This window comes from Arvicola amphibius, chromosome 11 (assembly GCF_903992535.2).
Source record: "Arvicola amphibius chromosome 11, mArvAmp1.2, whole genome shotgun sequence".
NCBI classification, from domain to species: domain Eukaryota; kingdom Metazoa; phylum Chordata; class Mammalia; order Rodentia; family Cricetidae; genus Arvicola; species Arvicola amphibius.
In genome coordinates, this window is record NC_052057.2 from 97243238 (window position 1) to 97266459 (window position 23222).

The 23222-nt window shown below is 37.5% G+C and overlaps 1 protein-coding gene across 2 annotated transcripts in view; it reads left to right on the forward strand.

Annotated features, from left to right (window-relative positions):
* Positions 1–23222, forward strand: part of Zcchc7 (zinc finger CCHC-type containing 7) — a 169065-nt gene that overhangs the window by 140154 nt on the left and 5689 nt on the right. For both annotated transcript variants that reach the window (XM_038346932.1, XM_038346933.1), the window contains exons 6-7: positions 2095–2130; positions 19170–19265. In XM_038346932.1, the coding sequence (XP_038202860.1) occupies positions 2095–2130; positions 19170–19265 (132 nt within the window). The remainder of the gene's footprint in view (positions 1–2094; positions 2131–19169; positions 19266–23222) is intronic.

The following is a 23222-nucleotide window of genomic DNA, read 5'->3' on the forward strand; positions in this document are numbered from 1 at the left end:
TTATATATTATATATTATATTTATTATATTTTCACTTTTCATGAGCTACACAGCTGACTACTCATTTGGTTTAAAACTTATTTTAAAATAAATTAGACTTAAGTTTTCAGTTGCAATAGTTGGCTTCTTCCATTAGAAATTAATTTACTCCACCTAAATTTTCCATGCAATACATATATAAACCCGAATTTTTTGCCATTGTGTTTAGTAAGAAATTTTAAAATATGTGTATGTGAATGATGGTAAGAAATGTTAAAAAAGAAGAAAGACGGAACAACTGCCAAAGCTTTAGCATGTAAAAATATAGGATTTTAAATTTTGATTAGTGATTGCGGTTGTGTTTCATATTTAAAATGTGTATGCTTCCTATTGACCCTGCCTTTGAAGTCTCTTTTCTAACCTTGCATATTTTATTTCATTAAAATAGTAAAATGAAGCTGTGCATAGGAATGTTAAATAAAAGTACATACAAAATAGCCAGGAAGAATTTTTAAATTGTAGTGCTATTGTCTAATAAAAGAAAAGAAGCTTCAAGTCTTTCACTACTAAATTTCTGTATCAGTAATCATCTTCGTGTACAGAGCAATCAAATGATTGTTCAAAAACCAAGTAATTCTTTCTTTTATTACTAAATTGCTACTACACTAGAAAAGGTCACATGGCAGAGTGGCATTCTGCCAGTCTATGACAACTCAGTGATTGTGATTTTTCAACCGTATTATTCTGAGGATACTGTGGTAATCAAGAACTATCCATAGCTAATGTATAAATAACTTCTTGTTTATCTCTATAGTAATCCAACTCAAATTATATATACACAGCAAAAAGCTTATGCTAGAAGGTAGGAAATGAGCATTTAAAGATATATCATACATTAGGTCTTTGCATGTAAGTTTTTGTATATTTCATCCTTAAGAACTTTTGTAATCAACAACTTGGTAGCTATTATTTATCTGGTACTAGCATTGTCTTTGCCTCCTGAGCTACTTTTAATTTTCTAATTTAGTTTCCTTTTGTTAGTTATCCAGAAATCATTGGCGTAAGTAGTGGGTTTTTTTTATCAGATACTTTATATTTTATTAATATGCCATTAAAACTGGAAAGCTGACCACTGGGCATTCTCATTTATACAACTTTCCTACAGAAAATTGCATGGACTAATTAAAGTGCTTAAGATGTGGTTTGGGTTTGTTTGTTTTTTCAGATGAGTTATACTCTTGTCTAATCATTTAGGTGGTGTTTTTAGTAGAGTTTTTGCTGTTCATAGTTGCTGTCATCAACATTGTATTTCTGCAAAAATGGTTAACTGATGCGCTAAATAGTGCTGTTAGAGGCAGTGTTTCCTCAACAAGGTCGTAACTTGCCATGAAGAGATTGACGTGTGACTCAGGGAGGGGTCTCTACTGAGTTTCTCGCTGTTGCTGAATATTTTGTTGTTATCTGTTCTGATTTCAGTAAGTTCATCTTTGATGGAATTTTTGAGGCTTTATTGTTTTGTTTTTAGATTATTTCTTTATAAATATGAACATGTAAAATTTTGACTCTTAAGAGAAAGGGCTTGGACTTTGATTTTTTTGCTCGTCTTTTTTTTAATTCTCTTGTTCATCAAGTTTTAAATTAGCACCCAGTGGTTAGATAAAAGATAGCAGCAACCTTTAGAAATAAGTACATAGCACAACGAGGGCTTCTTAGACACACTTGCTCTTAATAATTGTCTTCTGCAGTGCTATCAAAGAATGCTCTTTTAAAAGATGTATTTTAGTCTTATAGATTTTGACCACGGCTCTTGATTTAATAGTTTAACTGAGTTATGACTCTTTATCACACCTTAGACCCCAAACTTCTAACCTGAGAAGAAAGAGAAGAGGAAAACTTTGTTACTGGCTTCCTGACAATAGCAGGGAGTGTGTTAAACCAGTGTAAAATTCAATTAAACTGTCTAGCCAGGTTTTTGAAGCTGAAATGCAGACCCTTTCTGTTAAGCTTCTTATTTTCCTGTGACCGACACCGGTGGATGCTGGGTTATGCCAAAACCAACAGGCTGTAAAGTACCTTGTTTCATGCTCCCAGCTGATCAATATTTTTATTTTCCAGGCTTGCCCAGAAATCTGGAGGCAGTATCACCTAACGGTGAGTAAAAACACCTTTTTATTTTCCCCAGGACCCAGCCTATTTACCCTTCTCTGAACTGCTGACCATAAAATATAGACAAGCATCTTCTGCAGCAAGATAATAAACATCTAGAGAGTTTGTACTGAGAAAGCAATAATACACCTTTCCCTCTCTCCTGCCCACTGCCTGTCCTTTATTTTTCTGTTTTTTAAAGGTTTCAAAGGATTTTTATTATTCACATCATTGAATGATTATATCATGATACTCTCAGGCTCATGATACTGCATTCATTAAATTAAAGGGGAAAGTATGCTCGAAACTATGAAGCAGTGTACTAATGCAGTGCTTTTAGAATGTTGTTACCACGGTCCACAAGCATACAGTGCACAATATCGTTCATTATCATTTTCCTGCTTTGACTGAGATAATTCTTAAATGATTAGAAAAAACGTAGTGTACCATTCATAGGCAGTTCAATTCTTCTGTCCTTTGTAAACCCTCTTGACTTGTTCATATTTTATAATACATGCCTAATAGTCAAATTACTCAATTCTGATTTATTAAGATTTTTATGAAGTCAGCCCACTCTGACCTCCAGCTGAAACAATGTCAGCAGGTCCTCTGTTGCTTCTTCATTCCCAGGTCTTAACTGCGCTGAGAAACAGCTTTCAATTATACAGTCAATAACTCAACATTATTAATAATTGTTACAGTTTAATATATAAATGGTTTTGTGTATAATAAGACAAGTCAGAAAAAAGAAAAATAGTTTTTTAAAAACATACTGCTTTCCACTTAATAGAAATAAAAAGTGAGCCAACAGGTAGACTTTTCCCCCATTGTCTGTCCAGGCCACAGTGCCACGGATAGTATCTGTAGGCTTGTTTAAAACTTTAGTGTTATATTAAATAAAAGTCATATACGTGTCTATGTATTCTATACATACATGTGACAAATGCAGTCAATAGATTTTGTTTGTGGTATTGTCGCAGTTCTTTGGCAACATAATAGTAGTAAAACCCTTACAGTCTAACCCGGGGGGAACAGAATTGTTCTTGTACTTCTCAAGATCACAGAGTCTCTGTATAATAGTGCAGCTACACTCATTGTCTTTATTAAATAATATTATAGTAGATTTTACTTTTATTCTGTTAGCTTTTCTACTAACAAATTTTATGTAACTATTATTAAAGGATAAAAATTAGCTTCAAATGTAACAGAAATACTTAAAGGTTTGTTGGATTTTTTAGCATTTTAGAAACAAGTTATAAAAAGAATACAGATCTTTTAAAATAAAAATAAAATAAATTCATTTTTATTAGAGTATAATATATTCTATCTGTAAGAATAACAAATTCAATTTGAAAACTTTCCATATCTGGAAACCTGGTTGATTTTCTTTCAGAAAATATTAATGTAACGATTGTAATTCACCAAGTTTTAATAAACACTGAATTACTATGCAAGAATAACTGTAACACTACTATGCTTATAATTGTGTAAATACTTTATCAGTCAATCTAAAATATATCATTTTCTAATTATTAAATTGCCTTATCAGTATATGAACAATATGTGAATCCCTGCCTATAATTAAGCAGTATTAAATAGTGAGTGAAAGCAAGCTGCATGCCGATTTTCGCATCTTCAGCCCTTTTACTAGGCGATGGACTGCCATCTATTGACTCAGAGTAGCCCTCACATGTGAATATGGCATCAATCACAGCAGTGGTCACAGAAGGAACTAGGTTTGAACTGCTACTGTGTCTTCATTTCGGCCAGCCCCCTTAAAACTATGGAATAGTATGCAGTTCATTGTGGTGTGCTCCTTTCTTTTCTAACCCCAGGGAACTGTGCTTCAGGGTTAAATTTATTTTTAAAAGTTCAGTTTGAAACTGTCTACATAGAGTGCTTTTCCACATGCTGCTGTGTGGTTCGCAGCTGGTGAAACTGGAAGCTCATTTCCAGAACAAGCAGACTTTGAGCAACCACAACACCGGGCCTGTCTAGGAAGCCTCTCTTTTACAAGCATGTAAGGATGGCAGTGTTAATTAACATAAGTAGACTTGTGAAATTTCAAAACTTCCTTAAAATATTGTCAAATAAAATTACAAAAGAGAAGTGTTCATTATTTTTAGTAATTTCATCAAGGGTAAAATGAAATCTCCAACAGATTGTGCCTAAATAGAGCTTTTTAAAAAAACAAACCTGACTTCATTAATAAAAGGCAAGTCCATCATTCCAAAAAAGCATGTTGATAAGATTTTAAACACACACCCAGCACAGCACGTGGCTTCACTGCTGTTCTCTGTGTACCTCAGTGATTAATAAAAGTCATACCTGGTGATATCTCTGTTGATCTGGACACATATGTGAGGGGAAAATTGCTTAACAATTATGTAATTTCTTGCAATAGCTAATACTTTTACTTCCTAAGAAGTGTTTAGAAGTTTTTAAATGTTTTAATCATATAATCCTATTCTTTACATTGAAACTTCTGCCTTCAGATTGTTAGCAGCCTTGACTTTAAGTATTCTTTTTCTTCATTCAAATAACACCCTGTCAAGAAAGAAAGCCCCTTCTCTCACCTCTTCATTCTGTATGCCATAGTAAAAACCCCAGGCTGATGTGGCACCAACAGAGTTCTGACCAAGACCTTTACCTGTTAGAACTAAAATTGGACATGCAGTGGCCATTCTTAACCTGCTTACTTAAAAAGTAATCGGAAAATTTTAATTTGGAGGCTCTATGTATTAAAAACCAAAAAGGTTAATGGACCTTTTATGTTTAATTTTGTCCTTGGACTTCTTTGTATGGACTTAAAATGTATTACAATCTTACTGCTTCTTATTTTAACAAAAAGTTTCAGACTAAGGAAGGAAATGTAATTAAGTGTTAAGTTTTAAATGTTTATTCATAATGTTTGGAATGTTAGAATTTACACTTTAAAAACGGAAGTATTTATTAAGTGTGCAGTAGAGAAGAGAAATGAATTTCCTTGCTTCCTTTCTGGCCCAGGGGAGCTTATGGTCAGGATTTACTGGTAATCAAGACCCTGAACCCACCGAATGGCAAGAGTATATCCTACAGACTGCAGTAAACAGCTGTCCATTTCGTTCTCCTTATCTGGAAACACCAACTTAGTAGTAGTAGTATATTTTCTGAGTTTTCAGTGTGAATTTTACACCAAATCAGAGCTTGCCTCCTAAAGCCGTACGCTACAGAATGTTACCCCAATGGCAACAGACTAACACTAACTTTAGGGCCGCTGTTCTACAGTCCAGGAGGAAGGAACGGGGAAGTGAGTGTAGGTTCTGAAGCTACAGCCGTTTAATTCTCTTTATCTTGGGACTGAGGTATAAGGAGGGGTAAATAACAATTTTTAACTCCCTAATGCTAAAATGCCATGTTTTTCTTTAAAGATAACTTAAAATAAAAAACGCAAAATATTTTTAAAAGTCAGTCTCGATGGAGAATTTCTTTTTTTTTTTTTTTTTTTTTAAGAAACTTCCTTTTGGTTGGATGTGTTAGGAGTCTTGGGTGACTTTCTGAAAGCCTCTTAGCTGTCTAAGCAGCCCTGCCCACCGGGTTAACACTGTCCACACACTGCTTAACTGGGAAGGCTTTGTTCTTTTCCTGTGCATGTTTGCACATGTTCGTAAGTCAAACAGCCCAGGTGTGTGTTTAAGAAAATAGATTGGCTGGGCATTATCTTTAGAACTGTCCATTCCAAAATAGAGTGAGGGCTAGTTCTCACTATTAAAAAAAAAAGTTACCATTTTTAAGGGCCTGACAGAGAGATTATCATAAACAGCCCTTATAAAATCATTTGGTAGTTCAATCTACTTTACCAACTCCCAGAACCAAGAGAACTCATATAAATTCTAGTCAGTGTTTTGATTAACTAAGTATTGCTATTGAGATACTATATATGTTAAATTTCAAAGATTCAGTTTTATTTAAAACCCCCTTAAACACTGACACGGTGCTAAAGTTAATGCGTGTGTGGTCTGGAGCTTGAGAAGGCATGTGCTCCCTTTGTAGTGTTTAGGTGATTGACGGGCCTTACGGGCTCTACACAGCCAGACGGCTTTACTTTCCTTCTAGTCGCTTGGCATCTAAATAACACGATTTGTTTGTTTGTTTGTTTGTTTTCTGGTACTGGGTCTGAACCCAGAGCTTTACGTACATCAAGTATGAGCATTGCCACTGAACTTCAATACCAACAGCACCAATAATTTTTTTAAAAAGCATTGATGACTTCAGTGATAACAGATAGGAAATACATTTGAACAGTGACAGAATTTTTTAAGTTTTTTCACATGGACATTTTATCAGAAATAGATTAGTATTTAATATTTTAAGTATTTGCTCTGCACTTAATATCAAGATTATGATAGATTTTTTATGTCAGTCTTATCATTTTTTAAGTTAGTATATAAAAGGTAATTACATTTAAAAAATTAATTTAAGTATTTTACAGACATGGCAGAACTAATCGTTGAAAGCAATTAGAAAATGCACTTTCAAAGAGGGTAGAACCTGGAATTTTTGATCTCAATAAATGAGATTCATTTTAAAATAAAAATATAATTTGCCAAATCACCAAAAAGCAGTTTTCTAAAGCTGTCCTGTAAAGGGAAGGGGAAGTGTGGGCGCTGCACACTACTATGCTCATTTTTTTTGCTTTCATGTTTCTTCAAGTCATAAACACGTTTGATTTTTGAGTTAAGGGTTCAATAAAATAATTTATATTTTATTGAAGTAATAATATTAATATTTTCTTATTTTTGAAGGAAAATGAGGTATCCATTACTTTAGAGATTTTTCAACATACTTGAATTTTAATATTTTAATTCAAAATAATTTAACTTGGACAGGAAATCAATGATATGTTTTGTACAGGCTTGTTCTTACATGAGTATATTTGAAGACTTAATGGTGGTGATTGTGATGTAGATACAAGGCATCTGAAAGGGTGAGGCTGTGGGCAGCGTGCATTGCTGTCCCCGTGCTTTGACTTATGAACACCTGTGCTTTGCCCCTTTCTGAATGTCTGTAATCACCTCACCATTAGCTTTCATACTTTTGTTCATTTTTTAGATAATCTAAAGATTAGCTTAATCTGAAGATCTATTATAGTTTGTAACTTCTTTTTTCATTTAATTTTCGAAAAGGTCTCTGTTCCCTTTGGCCTGTTCCATAATGGCTGGAGGGAATGACCAGCATACTGAGGACTTAGGTATTCACCAGACGAGCTTAAAACTTGAAAGAAATCTGTGGTTATTCCTTTTCTATACTGTTTTTCCTGAGGATAACAGAAAGGTAGAAAGTTACACTCAGACATTTTGTTATCTTTTTTCCTTCCCCTCCCCATTGTGTTCACGTTTACTTACAAATGAATTATGTTTAATCACTGTAGAAAGGAGTTGCTAATAATTAAACATATAGCAATAAAATTCCATTTCTAGGAGTTCACATTTTAATATGTGGCACATATATTGATTTTTTTTTTTTATGTCTCCTTAGTAAAATACATAGGAGTCATGTCATCCCAAGAAAACTATTCTTTTTTACTGGGAACTCTGCACTTTGAAAGAATGCCACTTTACGATGAACATGAATATCAACAAAACAAAACCCTTAAACTAAATTTTCTCAAGCTTACAGTTGCCCACCATATACCATCTAATACCAGAAATTATAATTTTCTAATATGAAATGTTAAGCAATTTTTTGTCAGGTTGGGTACACATCAGAACAGAGAAATGTATAATTTTAGCATATTTGAGTGGCTATTTTTCATATAATAGATGGTTTATACATTCCTTAAAAGTATATTACCAAGTAACTGACTCTCGTGTGTTTCTCTGGGTATTTCAGTGCAACAATAAATGTAAATAAGGTATACACACAAACAAAATGGAAGTAACAAAAAGTGTTCCTTCCGTTATTAAGTATAATTAGGATCAGCATAGTCTTTAGGAGTGCAGGTCAGTTCTTTGACGACTGGGAAAGTACCCCTTGACCTCTCCATGAGCAGTGTCTGCACCAGAGCTGCTCTGTTACCACACAGGCTCCTGTAATAAACAAGAGGACTGTAAGATTTCAGAAGTACTCTTTTAAGTGACTAAAGATTTACGAATTACTGCTCGGATTGATCTGACTTTAAGCTTTAAATTCATTGGTCACTTAACTCCCTCATGTATTGGAAAGTCGAGGGAATTATATGTGAATTTGTACATTTGTAAGTATTTCTTCCAGATATTTGAGGATTGGCCTTTAAGTAATGTCAGTAATTTATATGAAGAAAAAAGCTACAAAGTTGTATGGCATTGAACAATTAAAGCTTGAAGACATATATTTATATGCATGCATGTATATAATCCAAATATACTTATATAATCCAAATATATTTACATATATGCATACTTACACACATGCGTGCATGTACACAAGATTAAGTTGTACCTTCACCTTAACTAGTTTATCAATATATGAATGGATCCTTTTTCAGAAACAAGAATTATTTAATATGAGAATTCAGAAATCTGTATTTATGAAAATAATTCATACATACAAACACATAACATCAGTTACTGGTAAGGCCAGCAGATTATTTTAATTTTGTTTTGAGACAGGCAGTTCCTCCTGCCTTAGCCTCCTACTGCTGGAAATACAGGCATAAACTACTATGCCCAGCTTTATTTTCTTTATTTTTTTAAATGTGTGTGTGTACATTATTTCTATTATGCATGTACATGTGCACACACATAATTATAACTATCTACTAGATGTATTATTATAAGACCATCTTTATAATTTGTAATCTCTCTATGCTTATAAATACCCACTTAAGGTTTTTGTTTGTTTTCTTTTATGAGGCTGGCCTGGGCTGGCCTTGAACCACTGATTGTTTTACTTCAGCCTCCAAAGATCAAGGATTACAGGCATTGCCAGCTAAATACCTACTTTCTATGAATATGCTTCTATACAGATACTTGCAATTAGGAGAACTAAGTTTGGGGCTGTGTGTTAACTTTGTTTATAAAATAAAAGTCTCTGTTTTTGTATGTCTTAGATCTCTGACAATTCCTTTGTCTTACAGTTGTACTATACGTGTTTTGAAAAATATAGGCTATGAAATTTGGACAGAAGGGCAGGCATATCAATGAGTTAATGTTCTGTACCACAAGATAAGGAAAAAAATGCTTACCTGGGGCTGTACTCTGGTTCAAGTATGATTCTTTCATGTAGTGTATACAGAGGTTGTTGTTAAAATGTCTGATGCAGAAGAGCCTCAGCTCTTGGTCTGGAAATGGTGGTAGTGCCTCTCAGGACAGTGTGAGCCTGCACACAGTGAGGTGTCTGCCGGACTTCACAGCTCTGCTCATAGCATGTAAACCAGGTAAGCTCCGTGCAGCACCTCACCTTGAGATGGGCTCTGGGGATAGCCCAGACTTTGCAGATTGCTGCAGGGTCTCTGCTCAAGGTGAGGAGAGTGTAACAGCTTCTTCTTGGTCTCCTAACAATGTTTCCTTCTTACAGTTACTGGAGTTACAGTACTTACAAGCCGTTCTCCTTTTCTTATTATTTATACTTGTCTTACTTGTTTCAAAAAAAATGTAGGTGAGTAACTTCTTTTTTTTTTCTTTTTTTCCAAGACAGGGTCTTCCTATGTAGCCCAGGCTGGCCTGGAATCGCTATATCCCAAGCTGGCCTGGAACTCGAGATCCTCCTGCCTCAGCCTCATGAGTGCTGAGATTACAGGCGTGCGCCACCACGCCCAGTTTAGGTGAGTAACTCTTAATTAAGTACAGTAAACAAATTGTTTTCTTAATTTGATTTACCTAAAAACCAGCATAAAAACATTTAAGATTAGATCACAAAAGATTTAAGTTACTTCCTTTCCTATAAAAATGACCATGTAAAGTCCATATCATACATAAAAATGCAGTGCATGTTTAGCGCTGGGTTTCATCCCCAGCATTAAAGAAAACAGAAGCAAGAAAGGGAGAGGGGGGAGATAAGTGATGATATCACTTTGAGATACATGGATTAAGCTACTGTGTGCTTAATTTTTAGCATAACTTCAATGTCCTATGACTCATTACTGTAAGCCAAGTATATAAATCTTTACAGTGAGAATAATATGAGAGCATACAGCTCACAGCAATTAGAGCGTCTTATACAAGGAAGAGAGGGGTCCTTTCATAAGATAATCTACCAGGGTAACACTGTCAGAGATCATCACAAAATATGAGAGCTGCCTGAGCTCTGCAGTCTCCCAGCTGTGTATGGGTTCAGAAAAAAAATGCAATGCCAAATTAGGCACTTTCTTGATATGTGTGGTATCTGTCCTCCAAAGGGCATTCATTCCTGGTCCATGTTCCTTATTTTAAGATAGAATGCAACATAAAAACAAAAGACCAAAGCTGGGAAGATGACTCAGTGGTCCAGAGGACCTGGGTTTGTTTCCCAGCACCCACATGGTGACTCAGAGCTATCTATAGCTCCAGTTCCAGGGACCCAACACCCTCTTCTGGTGTTTGTGGGCATCAAGCATACAAGTAGTATACAGACATAAGTACAGACAAAATACTCACAGATATGAAATAAAAACTTAAATTTTAAAAATGTAACTTAAAAATAAAACAACAAGGCTGCCTTGAGCAGGTCCTTGAAGCTGTGAAATTTTCTGTCTGTGTTACTGATAGCTAACAGGATTCAGTAGAATAAGCAGGCTTGGGAGGGGAAGTCATATGGAGTTATAGTCAAAATCAAAAGCTTGGAATTTGTTTGGGTCCCCATGTATTAACTAATAAATGCAATAGAGCTATGGTTCTAATCTACAATTATCAGTGGAGGTTTAAGCATTTCATATGGTTGAAAGATATATATTTAACATGACTTACACTCTACTACAGTAAAGCTGTCGATAAAATGTCTGTGAATTCATACATGTATGTATTCTTTTCTGTCCCTTCCCTTATATCCTGTCTCCACGCCCTCCTCAACCCTCCCCTACATCAAAGCTTGTGGTCCTTTCCATCTGTGTACTAAAAGGTTTCTTTGTAAACCAGGCCATTTGTCCGTCATTGTTTGGGGTCCAAACAGTGGTAAGATACCCTGTCACTGATCCCGTGTGCTATGAATGGCAGCTCCTCTCCGGACAATTGGCGGAGGGGCTGAAAAATATTCCTGAGAGGATTATTTAACCTTTCAATTTAGAGGGCACAAAGCCCAGCTGATTAATGAACTTTCTGATGGGTGCCGATAAGCGGATCTATTTCTTTATTTCCCCTAAAAGTGATTCCTTCTCCTACCCATATTACTATAATCTTAAACATAAATGTGGCAAATAGATTAAAAAACTGCACTAAAGAGTTTATCTGACTGGCAAACTGAAGGAGCTAAATTAAAATTGGTAATGACAGCAGTGGCTCAGCCTCATATATGGTTTTTAAATGCACTGTGTATTTTGAAGAGACTTATTCTCCAGCTTGCCTGGTAATGACTGCTTTTGGTGCAGTCTGGGGCTGGCTTCTGTTATCCCCACCTCGTGCCCCCCCCCCCCAAAAAAATGAGTTGTGTTATCTGGATGGCTGCAGACACATAGGCACCCCCTTTCTCACTGCATGGGCAGACAAGGTCGATAGCATTACAAGGCATTTGTGGCAGTGCTTGTTTCAGTTTTCAGAGCTGCCAGTTTCCAGGCAGATTTGAATTACAAAAGAAGAAGCTGGCATGAAAATTGAAAGGTTTTATCGGCTGGTCTGAAGCCTCATAGCACATTGCTTATTTATGCAGTCCATTTGCACCAGGAAATATAAAAAGGAAATACATTTTTAAAATAAGGCCATAAAGACCCAGATATGTTTAAGATGGCAAATAAAATATAGATACCTATAATATCTTTCCAGGAAACGATTTTCACTTAATGTTGCACATTACTTCAGAAGAGCATTTATGTTGCCGTCATAAATGTGTGTGTCTGTGTCACTATGTAGGTAGTCTCTGGGGATTAAGAAGGAAGCCCTATGCTAACTTACTTTAAAATTAAAATAGACGGAGGGATAGCTCTGCAGTTGGAGAGCTACATTGGAAATATTTAAATAGGGTGGTAAATTAAACCTAAACTAACATTTTTGCATTCCATGTAAAATTAGCCATGGCCCAGTGAATAAACGCCACTACCTTCAGAGAAAATTGGGATGCTTTTTAAGCCAGGAAGATTGGGGGCACTCAGGGAGTGCTGCTGGGCTCCTTACTGTCTTGCATATGCTCATTGTTCTCCAAGTACTCAGCTTTTTGCTTCGTTTTGTTTTTGTTGGGGTTTTTTAGTGGGAAGTGCATCATTTACAGAAAGATTGAGAAGCGGTCAGTTTAGTAGTTCCTTCTTACAAAACTTTTAGGTATAATCTATTGCTTTCCTAATGGTATGTATATGAAACTCCCCACTAAAATCTATGCCAATATTATACATATTCACTTTACTTTAACAGTTTTTATTTACTGAGAAACAATACACCCATGTGATACCTTAAACTCTTGATTACATACAATGAAGACTTTTGCTAGTACGAGGCCTCAAGTAACAACTGGCTTTTACCATCAGTCACTGCATCCTTTCAGCCCATGACTTTGTAAAACTTAAGGCTGTCCACACAAGCAGTAGGAAGGAAGTTAGATGTATATTGGAAATATCAAATCAATAAAGCAACACTCTTACTTTGCTGTAATTCAGGTGAACATTGTTCAAGAATCCAATTTTCCAATAAAGTAAATTACTCTCAGCTAAACCATGAGCAGTATAAGTTTTTTGTAATTTTCTTTTTTGCCAGTCTGGTACCAGTCTCATACTGTCCTGACCTTGACTAATTACTTCATGTAGGTTTCTTCTTAAGCAGAAAACTATCAAAAGCATACATGCCTGGTGCATGCTAATGATGTGCTGTACATTTTTTCATGAATTTTCATAAGGATTTTTCTACGTAGCATGTGCGGCTTAATGATGTAATCACCCGATAGACTAGAAAATGCTCCAAAGGAGACGTTCCGGTCTGTTGTGTCCATAATACATGTTTGAAAAATCTGCCTAATTAAGGAATTACCCAATGAATTGGGAGTCTGTTGGGTATATGAATGGTTTTAATACACAAAAAAAATGTGTATTACTATATGTAGTACTTTCAACGCTTTTTAAGGGTATAGAAAACTTAATAGTAATGTCTCCTATGATGCAATAGCTATTATTTTCAGTAAGAAAAAAATTAAAACCTTCATAAGAGAAACATAATAGCTTGGGGCAAATAATTCTCCCCGTATCCTCAAAGAAAGTAATACTGTCAATATTTGCCAGAACATGGACCAAGAGAAAGCCTTGTCCAAATCATGATGGACACAGGCCTGGAGTTGAGGTCACAGGTGGAGGACCCACCTCCAGAGACAGCAACAGCAAAAAGTGTTAGCCTGCACACTGCCAGTACATGGGTTCCCAGCTGTAGCTTCATCACAGATTCAACCCTGCTTTCCACAAAGAAAAAAAAGGGCTTGCCCAACTTTTAAAGTTTTGCCTTCCTTTCCTCTCTGCCCTAGATGATGATGACAGTGATACTCTCCCTAAGAATGTTCTTCCCTACCTACTCACTATAAACTAAACAAAACACTAAGAAGAGCCCTCTCCTCATTACTGGGCAGGTAATAAAAGTCAGAATGCTACCAGGAAACAAGTATTTAAATTTATTCAAACTTTTTCTGCTCAAATGTCAAATAGATTCCAGCTAATGGACTTTGAATAAGAGTATCCCTTTGGTTTGGGATAGCTTCTTATTGAGAGTTTAATTTTGTGGATTGGGTTTTTAAAATATCAGTATTATGGCAAGGGCTATTAGTTTGTTGAAAGAATAAAAGTATTTATAAATAGTTGGAATGAATGATTGTTCTCAAATATGAAAATTACATCAATTTAAGAGGTATACATGCAAATGTAACATATTCAGAAAGATTGAACCAATCTCTGCTTTTCTCAGTGTTGTATTTGGTTTTGCATATATTTACTGCAGCCATTTAGTATGCTTTTTAAAGTATGTTCATATGAAAACTGTCTTGATAAATAAAAACATATGGTCTTGTCTTTGAGCATATGTATGATTATAAAATAAATCTATTTTTCAGTCACAAGAGTAGAAAATTCTCTTTAATTAGTAAAATTGATTGCATATCCTGTATAATAATGAGCTTCCACTAGGTGTAAGCCCTCATTGGATCAAAGTCAGTTTAGATAAGGGCAGCCCAAGGTCACAGAGGGAGATGCCCAGCAGGCTCATTTGCATAAAAAATTACTGTTAGAAATAGGACACTGAGGCAGCTCTAGCATTTTGATCTCTTGGCCTTTGTCATGGAGATTCTTAGTGGTGAAGGGAGTAAGGCCAGTGTCCCAGATAATGATTAACTGTTTTAATGGCATTCATTCATTCATTCCGCACTAACTATTCATGCAGAAAAAAGGGTTATGTAAAGTGACATTAGAAGAAAATCATTTGTAATCGTTGCATCGAGCTGCACTTTGAGGAGACATTAGGAGTAAATCCATGGCGTGGTAGGCTTATGCTTTATCTTCTGATATTTACTGAGTTTACTGGTGCATGAAAAGCTTTCAGCAAGAATAGCAGATGGGATGGCCCTTTCATAGGTAATGCTATCTACCAGGTTATTACTTCTATATATTGATAGTAAAGTAATCTCCAAGATATCACCCTACAAATATAGATTATTTAAATGTCTGTAACCAAAAAAAAAGCCTGCTTTCATAAATAGTTCATTTAGTATCCACTGGGGCAGTCTTTAGATACATTCTTACTTTCAGACAGTCTTAACAAAGCTGTGTTCACTCCCTCACATAACCCTTTGTCAGTAGGGCAGGCCCAAATGACAACCCCAGATCTAGAGCTGCTGACACACTCTGCTTTAAGTCGGACTTTAGTGTTAATTTAACATAAAGAAATACTCTAGAAGCGGTACTGCACACCTTTAATCCCAGCACTCAGACCACAGAGGCAGGTGGATCTCTGGGAGTCTGAGGCTAGCCTGGTCTACATAGTTTCAAACAACCATGGCTAAAGAGTAAAACCCTTACTCTTTAAGTGTAAGAGTGGAGGGGGTGGGCAACATGTTCTAAGGCATAAATATTGGGTCAAAATTTTATATTTCCAACACTTGAAATAGCTTAAAGATTTTTATTTAATCTTGGTATAAAGACTTGTCCAGTGAAAGTCATTATTGAGTTTTCACTACTGTATTCTAGTACAGAAGTGTGCTCTAATTAGGTAAGATCTAGGCTGATTTCATTCCTATTAAGTCCTAGTACATGCTAGTTATCAAAATGAGAGCATGTAGATAGTGTTTGTCAAGTCATTTACTAATTAATTATTGTGAAACAGTGTAGAATTTCATAACAATATATTACTGCTATTTTTATTAGTAATAATGGAAATTTTTAACTAGTGACATTGTTCAGTTGAATGAACATCAAATGTTTGTGCCCCATCCAAAGGCATAGATGAACTTTGAGGCTATATTTGATATTATTCTCTAAATGAAATAGCAATTGTCATTATGAAACATGCTTTCAAATCTTGACTTAAGAAACATCTCTTCATCTCTGGTACTAGAAGACTGAGTTCCTCTTCTCTCTGCATCACCTATTCCTTCCTGGTTTTCCAAGTATGTGCCGTATTGTCAACATGAAGTAGAGAAATAACAAGGAAACCGTATAATTCTTCAAGCTTTTTAACTTATGATATAATTTTATAGGTTTGCCCTTAGAGATATAAAAAAATTAATAGTTTCCCAAAGTCTCTATTTTTTATTAACAGTACCTAAAATTCATAAGCTTTTTCTGTGAGTTAAGCGCCACACCTCTGTGGGGCGGAAACATTGGCTCATCGTTTGTCGTGTTTCCTGAATCCAGCCAGCGACTGGCCCTGCCCCAGGAGGTGGGTCCAACAGTGGGTAACTTTTCCCTTGCCTGGTGGATAGACAAACTGTTTAGTTTATCAGATGTGACATATTTTGAAGGGGATAATTTTTGTTTTGTTTTTCAAAGGGCAGGGGTATAGGGAGCATCACTTGGCGGCCTTACCAGGATAATGACCACCTTGTATCTGGAGAGCAGCTATCCTGGTGTGGAACAGTGGTGCTAAACTCGGTGGAAGGATGTTTGTGTGGAGTGTTCAGAGAACACTGGAGAGGCCAGTGAGGTGATGAGACATACCAAGCATGCAGCAAGGTTACAGGGAGAGAAAAATGTGACCCACTATAAGACTCTTGATCTGTACTGAGTGAGAAGAGACATTGTTACAGGAGTTTAGATTGAGAAGTGGTCATGTTCTGAGTCACAAGCCAGAAAAATGACCTTGTATTGAGATAGGGCCTCGAGGCCAGTTATAAGGCTCTGTTAATCATCCATAGATTATGCAGGTGGAGCTAGAAATGGACACCCTGTAAAGCCCATCTGCTTCAGTGATAGAATATGCTGTATGTCTGCATAAACAAGAGAGCCACTTTCAAGAGTACCTTTTAAGAGAGCATTTACTGTTCTGGAGGTTGGTTGTGCCATTTATCATCCAATACGTACCCTGCTAAGTTGCCAACTGGTTGCTGAGTCCCTGTCTACCATTAGTTTCCAGTCCTTTGCTGGCTTTCCATGCCACTTAACACACAGATGGAACATTGCCCCCTTTGGATTTAGATGACCCCTCCTCTTTCACTTGCTCTGCTTCGATGTATGGGTATTTTTTACATCTGCCTTGGAACTTGGCAAAGAATAGTCAGTCAGTCAGCACATTAAGATGCCTGATTTTTCCCAAATTAGGGTCCCTGCCAGCAAATCAGTCTTAGTCATCAGCAGTGACTCGTTCACTGTCTTAGTCCACGTTACTTACCACTGTTGGATATTTTGTTTGTGCAAACATGTATGTCTGTGAGGGGTGGAGTTGTTTGGTTTGTCTGCCTTCCCTCACTGGAATATAAGCCGTGATTTTTGTGTTGCCGACTTCTCAGATACCAGACCTTAGGGCAGTATCTACATGGATTCTGCAGTTACTGTTTCTAGTGAGTTGCTGACACCGTCTGCAAACACTGGCCCTGCGCTCAGGACTCTGACCGTCTCACTGATGGAGTCATCCTCGGACTTGGGTTCTAGTCTACTTGCTCCCTGCCCCTTCCATCCCCAGTCAGATTTCTTTCACTGGTTTGTACTTAGGATAAAACACTGCACTCTCATTTCTGCCCATCCTCTCAAAGGAAATTGCTTTCAGCAGTTTCCAGTTACCTACAATTTCCTGACTGCTAAGTCCGGTGTATTTCATAGACTTCATCTTGGGTCATACACATCACTAACTTTTCTCTTCTTCTTCCTGGTTTTCTGAGATGGGCATCGTCTAGCCTGGAGCTTGCTGTGTAACTGAAGCTGGCCTTGAACTCCTGATCTTCCTGCCTCTACCTCCTGAGTACTGGGATTACAGGTGTGTGCCACCATGCCCAAACCATAAATAGCTTTTTAACAACTTCTTCCTTTAAAAAAAAAAAATCACCATATTTCTTTGGGTTTTGTTTTCTTTCTATATGCTCATAGCTACAGTTTTATTTCATATCAAAACAACCTTTTTGAGGTTAGGAAAAATATTTCTATGTAATAATTTACTCTACTACCTAAAAGAAAAGTCTAAACCACTACAGTGACACTTGCCTACCTATGTATATTCCTGTTAAAATCTATTAGTTTTTATAGAATAGTTGTGTTTTTCATATATCCTAGCTGATAATAGCTGAAGTCGTAAATTCCATTTTGTGTACCATGGCCATTTTCAGCAGCAAAGACTGTTGAGATTTTTTTTCCTCAAATTTGAAGATGACTTATTAGCTTGATTGGATTAACAGCAATTAGGAACTTAGTAAGGCACGCCTGGGTGTGTGAAGGTAGCTTTTTGGCTCTGACCCATTGTAGAATCAGAATTGGAATAGACTGGGAGGTGGTGGGGCTGTAGAAGGGAGAGCATGTTTGGAGAAACATTTGGAAGGGGTGTGTGTCTGGCTTCCTGTCTACTGTGCTGTGAGATACCCCCCACCCCTCCACACCCTCCCTGCAGGGATGGACTACAGTCTCTCTAGACTGAGCCTGGACAGCAAACAGCTTTCCTCCCTTATCTGTCAGCTGCTTGGTCACAGCCCCGGAAAGAGTAACTAGCAACCCGCTTTCCATTTAAGACATAAAAGCTAAAGTAACATTCTTAAAGATTTTTATCACCTGTATACTATTTTTCTATATCAAAAGCTCCTCTCTTCCCTCCCCTGCACCCCAAGCCACCTCATTGTAGCATTAGGTAAAATGATAGTAGGCAGACTAGCACTCTTTGAACACATTGTTCCCATTTAAGAGACCAACAACTAATTCTTCCTCCTAAACACTTCCCCTTTTATCCTGTTCTTTCCTGCTCATGCTTCTCAAAATAGTAACATACATACACTCTTCCCTTCAATTTATATTCAGTTTCTTAACATTTCTAATTATGAAATACAATGTGCATACTGAAAATGCATAAAATACATGTAGAATTTAATAAATTTGTTATATAACTCACTTTTCTCTGCACTCCCCTTCACTCCTCACCCCACTCTACCCTCCCACATTCCCCCAGGAAGACTCTTGTGAGTTGGTTGCACTTGTGATGGTGATGTCTGTCCTGATGTTGCTAGGCTTCTGTTGTATTAGGCAGTGTAGGTCAGACCTTCCTTGAAACTTCTTTAAAGCCCAGGCTTCAGTCCTCCTTTGTCTCCTTAGCCTTGAGCCCTCTATCTCTGTCCTGTTGGTGAGCCTCTGTCTGCCCTTCCATGTTGTTGCTTCCCAGCCTCCAGTGTGAGCCAGCTGCCACCCCACACTAAACTAAAACCAAGAATTTCTAAGGCTTCTCTTACCTAAGAGCTCTTTTAGAAAGGTTGAGGTTTTGGATTTTCCACTAACATGTATTAAACTCTCACAATTATTTATGTTGCAGACCAAACCTGGACCGCCGAGAAGACCGACGACCCCTTCTGGACAGTCAGCATTAGTGTATTGCTACAACTGTGCACAGAAAGGCCATTATGGACATGTAAGTTTGAATGACATTGGACATAAGGCATTTTGTTGTCAGGGAGTAGTTGCTGAAAAATGAGCTCAAAATGAATAAAACACCTAACACTTACTTGTTTATAAGCTAACCTTCAGTGGTAAGACTTGATGTCTTTTCAACTAATTTACACCCATCCAATTTCTACCAAGATAAGTGCCAAAGCGTATTCTTGTAGTTCTTTTAAAAAAAACTAGGGGCTGGAGAGATGGCTGAGAGTTTAAGAGCAGAGGTCCTGAGTTCAATTCCCAGTAACCACATGTTGGCTCACACCATCTGTAATGAGATCTTGTTCCCTCTTCTGGCCTACAAGGCTACGTAATAAATAAATCTTTTTTAAAAATAAATAGATAAACTAAAAACAAACTTAGCTCATAAAGTTAATCAGACAAAGTCAACTGCAGCACAGAAAGAGTTTCCCCATCTTGTATTGACTGTTAGGGAACTGTTTATGGCTTCAGTGTAGTTCCTGAGCTTCCCCGAGAACATTCTCACTTAAGTCCCACCATGCGACCTCTGACATTCAGTAGAAGTGCCTCAGTTCCCTCCCGTCAATACTGTGCTGTCCAAACTGAAGTCCAGACTGCTAGAGGTGTGAGAGCAGAAGAAGCTCCCCACTGTAAGGTGGTGTCTCTAGCCTCATTAAACACGAAACAGCAGCAGCTCGTCCTGGAGCTAAGACCCCGACATTGTGAGACTGTAAGGTCAAAGAGGAGAAACAGTGGCGCAGGAAGTGGAAATCTTTGTGCAGGGGATTCCCATTCCCCACAAAGCTCCTTCCAGCCTAGAAACCAAGGTAACATCAGCCAGCTCCCATGTCAGGAAGAAGGCCTACAGAGGCCCAGGACTCCTCAGAGTAGGGGTAGAAAGACAGGTGGGAGAGTGGGCAGTATTTCAGACTACCTCTTACCTCCAGCTCTGCCTCCTCTCTAGTCCAGACATTCATTGAGAGTACCGCAAATTCAAGGGCCTGGCGGTGGTGGTGCATGCCTTTTAAGCCCAGCTCTGGGGGTAGGTGGGGGGAGGGGAGGCAGAGGCGGGCACATCTCTGTGAGTTTGAGGCCAGTCTGGTCTACAGAGTGAGTTCCAGGACTGGCTCCATAGCTATTGAAAAAACCTATCTTGAAAAACCCACTGTAGTGACAGGGCTGTGGGCCGGCTTCCCGCTGCCCGGCTCCCGGCCACCAGCTAGCTTATGCCCCGAAATAACAACACACAAATTGTATTCTTTTAAATACTGCCTGGCCCATTATTTTCAGCCTCTTACTCACATCTTAATTAACTATATCTAATAATCTGTGTAGCACCACGAAGTGGTGCCTTACCGTTTAGTTTCTAGCATGCGTCCATCTTGGGCTGGAGCTTCATCGCATCTCTCTCTCTCAGGAGAGGCGTGGCATCTGACTGAGCCATCTACCTCACTTCCTTCTTCCTGTTGTCTACTCCACCCACCTAAGGGCTGGCCAAGGCAGTTTCTTTATTAGCGAATGAAATCAACACAAACAGAACACTGTCCCACATCATTTCCCCTTTTTCTGTTTAAACAAAAAAAAAGAAGGCTTTAACTTTAACATAGCAAAATTACATATAGCAAGACAGTTATCAAGTAAGAATTACAGTTACAATATTTATATCTACTTTATCTTTTATCATAACTAAGGAAAACTATAACTATCTATTCTTCAACTCCATCAAAGACTCCAAAAGGATATAATATTACCTAGGTGAACAAGAAGTAAGCTACTTCCAAAACTTAGAGACATCTCGCTGCCTGGACAGTCACCCAAAGTTCCTCTGTACCATTGGGGCATCCATCTTCGGCCTTCAGGCACATAGTATCCAGAGACATTTCCATGAAGCAGGAAATTTCAAAGACAGTTCAGTCAGTATCTGCTGTGTCCTGTAGAATGTCTCACAGACTCATGAATCAGGAACCCCAAAAGATCATCTCACCTTTAGGCAAGTTCAGTAGTCCTCTCTCTAAAGGTTCTCTGTGTCCAGTTTATGCAATAGTTCAGGCAAGAGCAGTTTCTTGCCCAAATGGCTATCAAACTCCATAAGGATCCTCTTCGATGCCCATCATCTTCTTGGAGTAGATTGGTGCTGCCAAGAGCAGACGTGTCTCATTGTCATGAAAAGCACTAAGTTATTAAAACATTTAAAATGCAATATTCTGTAGTCTTTGAAAGATGTGAAGAATGCCTATTTAACTTAAATATATCTCTATATATCTAGAAAATCTAACATGACTACAAGCTTGACTATTTTTGATGACTATCCATTAACAACCTATATTTCCTAATTATACATTACATTTTTAAAATGAACTACACAATCACAATATCTTAATCAAGATTAGAAATACATATACATATAACAAAATTGACCTTAAATTTAAATCACTAAAGCAAAATCCATATCAATGCAAATTATTCATATCTATATCATATCCCCCGTTAAATGTAAAAGAAGATTTATAAACAATATTTGGGAATATGGACGTAGTTATTTCTCTCCAAACTGCTTCCTGCTGAATGGGGACGCTGTTAATCAGATCTTTCATGGTGTAACCTGTGTGCCAGGTTCATCTCAGTCATCAGTTGGGTGAAGTAATTTTTTGAAGGTGTCCACAGCAATCTTTCAGGAGGGCGTGGTCTATCATACCATATTGGGATAGAAGCAATCCATATGGTCTCATTTTCTGTAAAAACAAAAGGATCTCTTTTCCAAAGTATCATATCCTTAGATCCAAATTCTGAAGTCAAGGTATTTTCAAGATATCTTTCTTGGATTAGTTCAGCAGCATTTATAAACAAATAACTTTTAGCAGCTGTTGCTTCTTCCTCAGCATCCAAACAATTCAAAGAGAGCATAATAGTATACAGTATCAAGATTCTCTGTGTATTTTCCATCTTTGTGCAGCTTTATTTTAGCCTCTATTTCGTTTATTTTTTACTTTTATTTTTTGAGACACGTTCTCTGCATATCTTTTTCCCGGAATAATTCTTTAGACCAGGCTGTCCTTGAACTCAGAGATCCACTGTCTCTGCTTCCCAAGTGCTGGGATTAAAGGTGTTTGCTACCACACCTTGAACTCAGAGATCTGTCTGTCTCTGCCTCCCAGGCATTCAGATTAAAGGTGTATGCACCACACCTTGAAGTCACAGAGGTCAATCCACTTCTGCCCCTTGAAATCACAGAGGTCAATCTACCTTTGCCTCTCAAGTGTTGGGATTAAAGGTGTGTACTACCACACCCAACTGCTTCCTTTTTTTCCTTAAGAACTTTAACTTTTAGCCTGCATATATTTCCAACACATTGTAAACCATTTTGACGTTTTCTTCGACTTTGAATCTTTCTTTTACTGCATATCTCTCTTTTTCTGAGTATATGAGTCTTTAATTTACCAAACAATATCGGTAGAACTAGAGCCGTGGCTTTGACAGCTAGATCCAGCCCATTCCTTAGCTTTCCAGCCTCATGGCAGAGATACTGGCTGTACCCATGTTTATCACCACAACTCTGTGGCTGTTCAAGGTCCCTGCCAGCAAGCAAGCTGCAACAGTGTTAAACAATCAAAAGCTCCATAGTCAGGACCGCCTGCTTGAAAGAGTCAGAGTTTGCCCTGGCAGGATGGCCCAGAAAGCCAGCATTTTAAAACAGCACTTTTTTCCTGCTACAGCTGAAAACTGAAAAGCATGCATTCAGCTTTTCATCAACACCGTTTAAGTGTTTTGTGGCAGGACCTCTTAATGAGCCGCAGGGTTTACAGCTGAAGCTGAGTCAGGAAGCCTCTCTTAGATGAGAGCGCTTGCTCAGACCCGAGAAGTTGTTGTTATCAAGAAAACATGCTTTACTCTAGTCTTTCCCAAGCTTTCTCAAGCTTTCTGTGGATCCAGTCATCCACGTGGGCGCCATTCTGTAGTGAGAGCTGCAGGC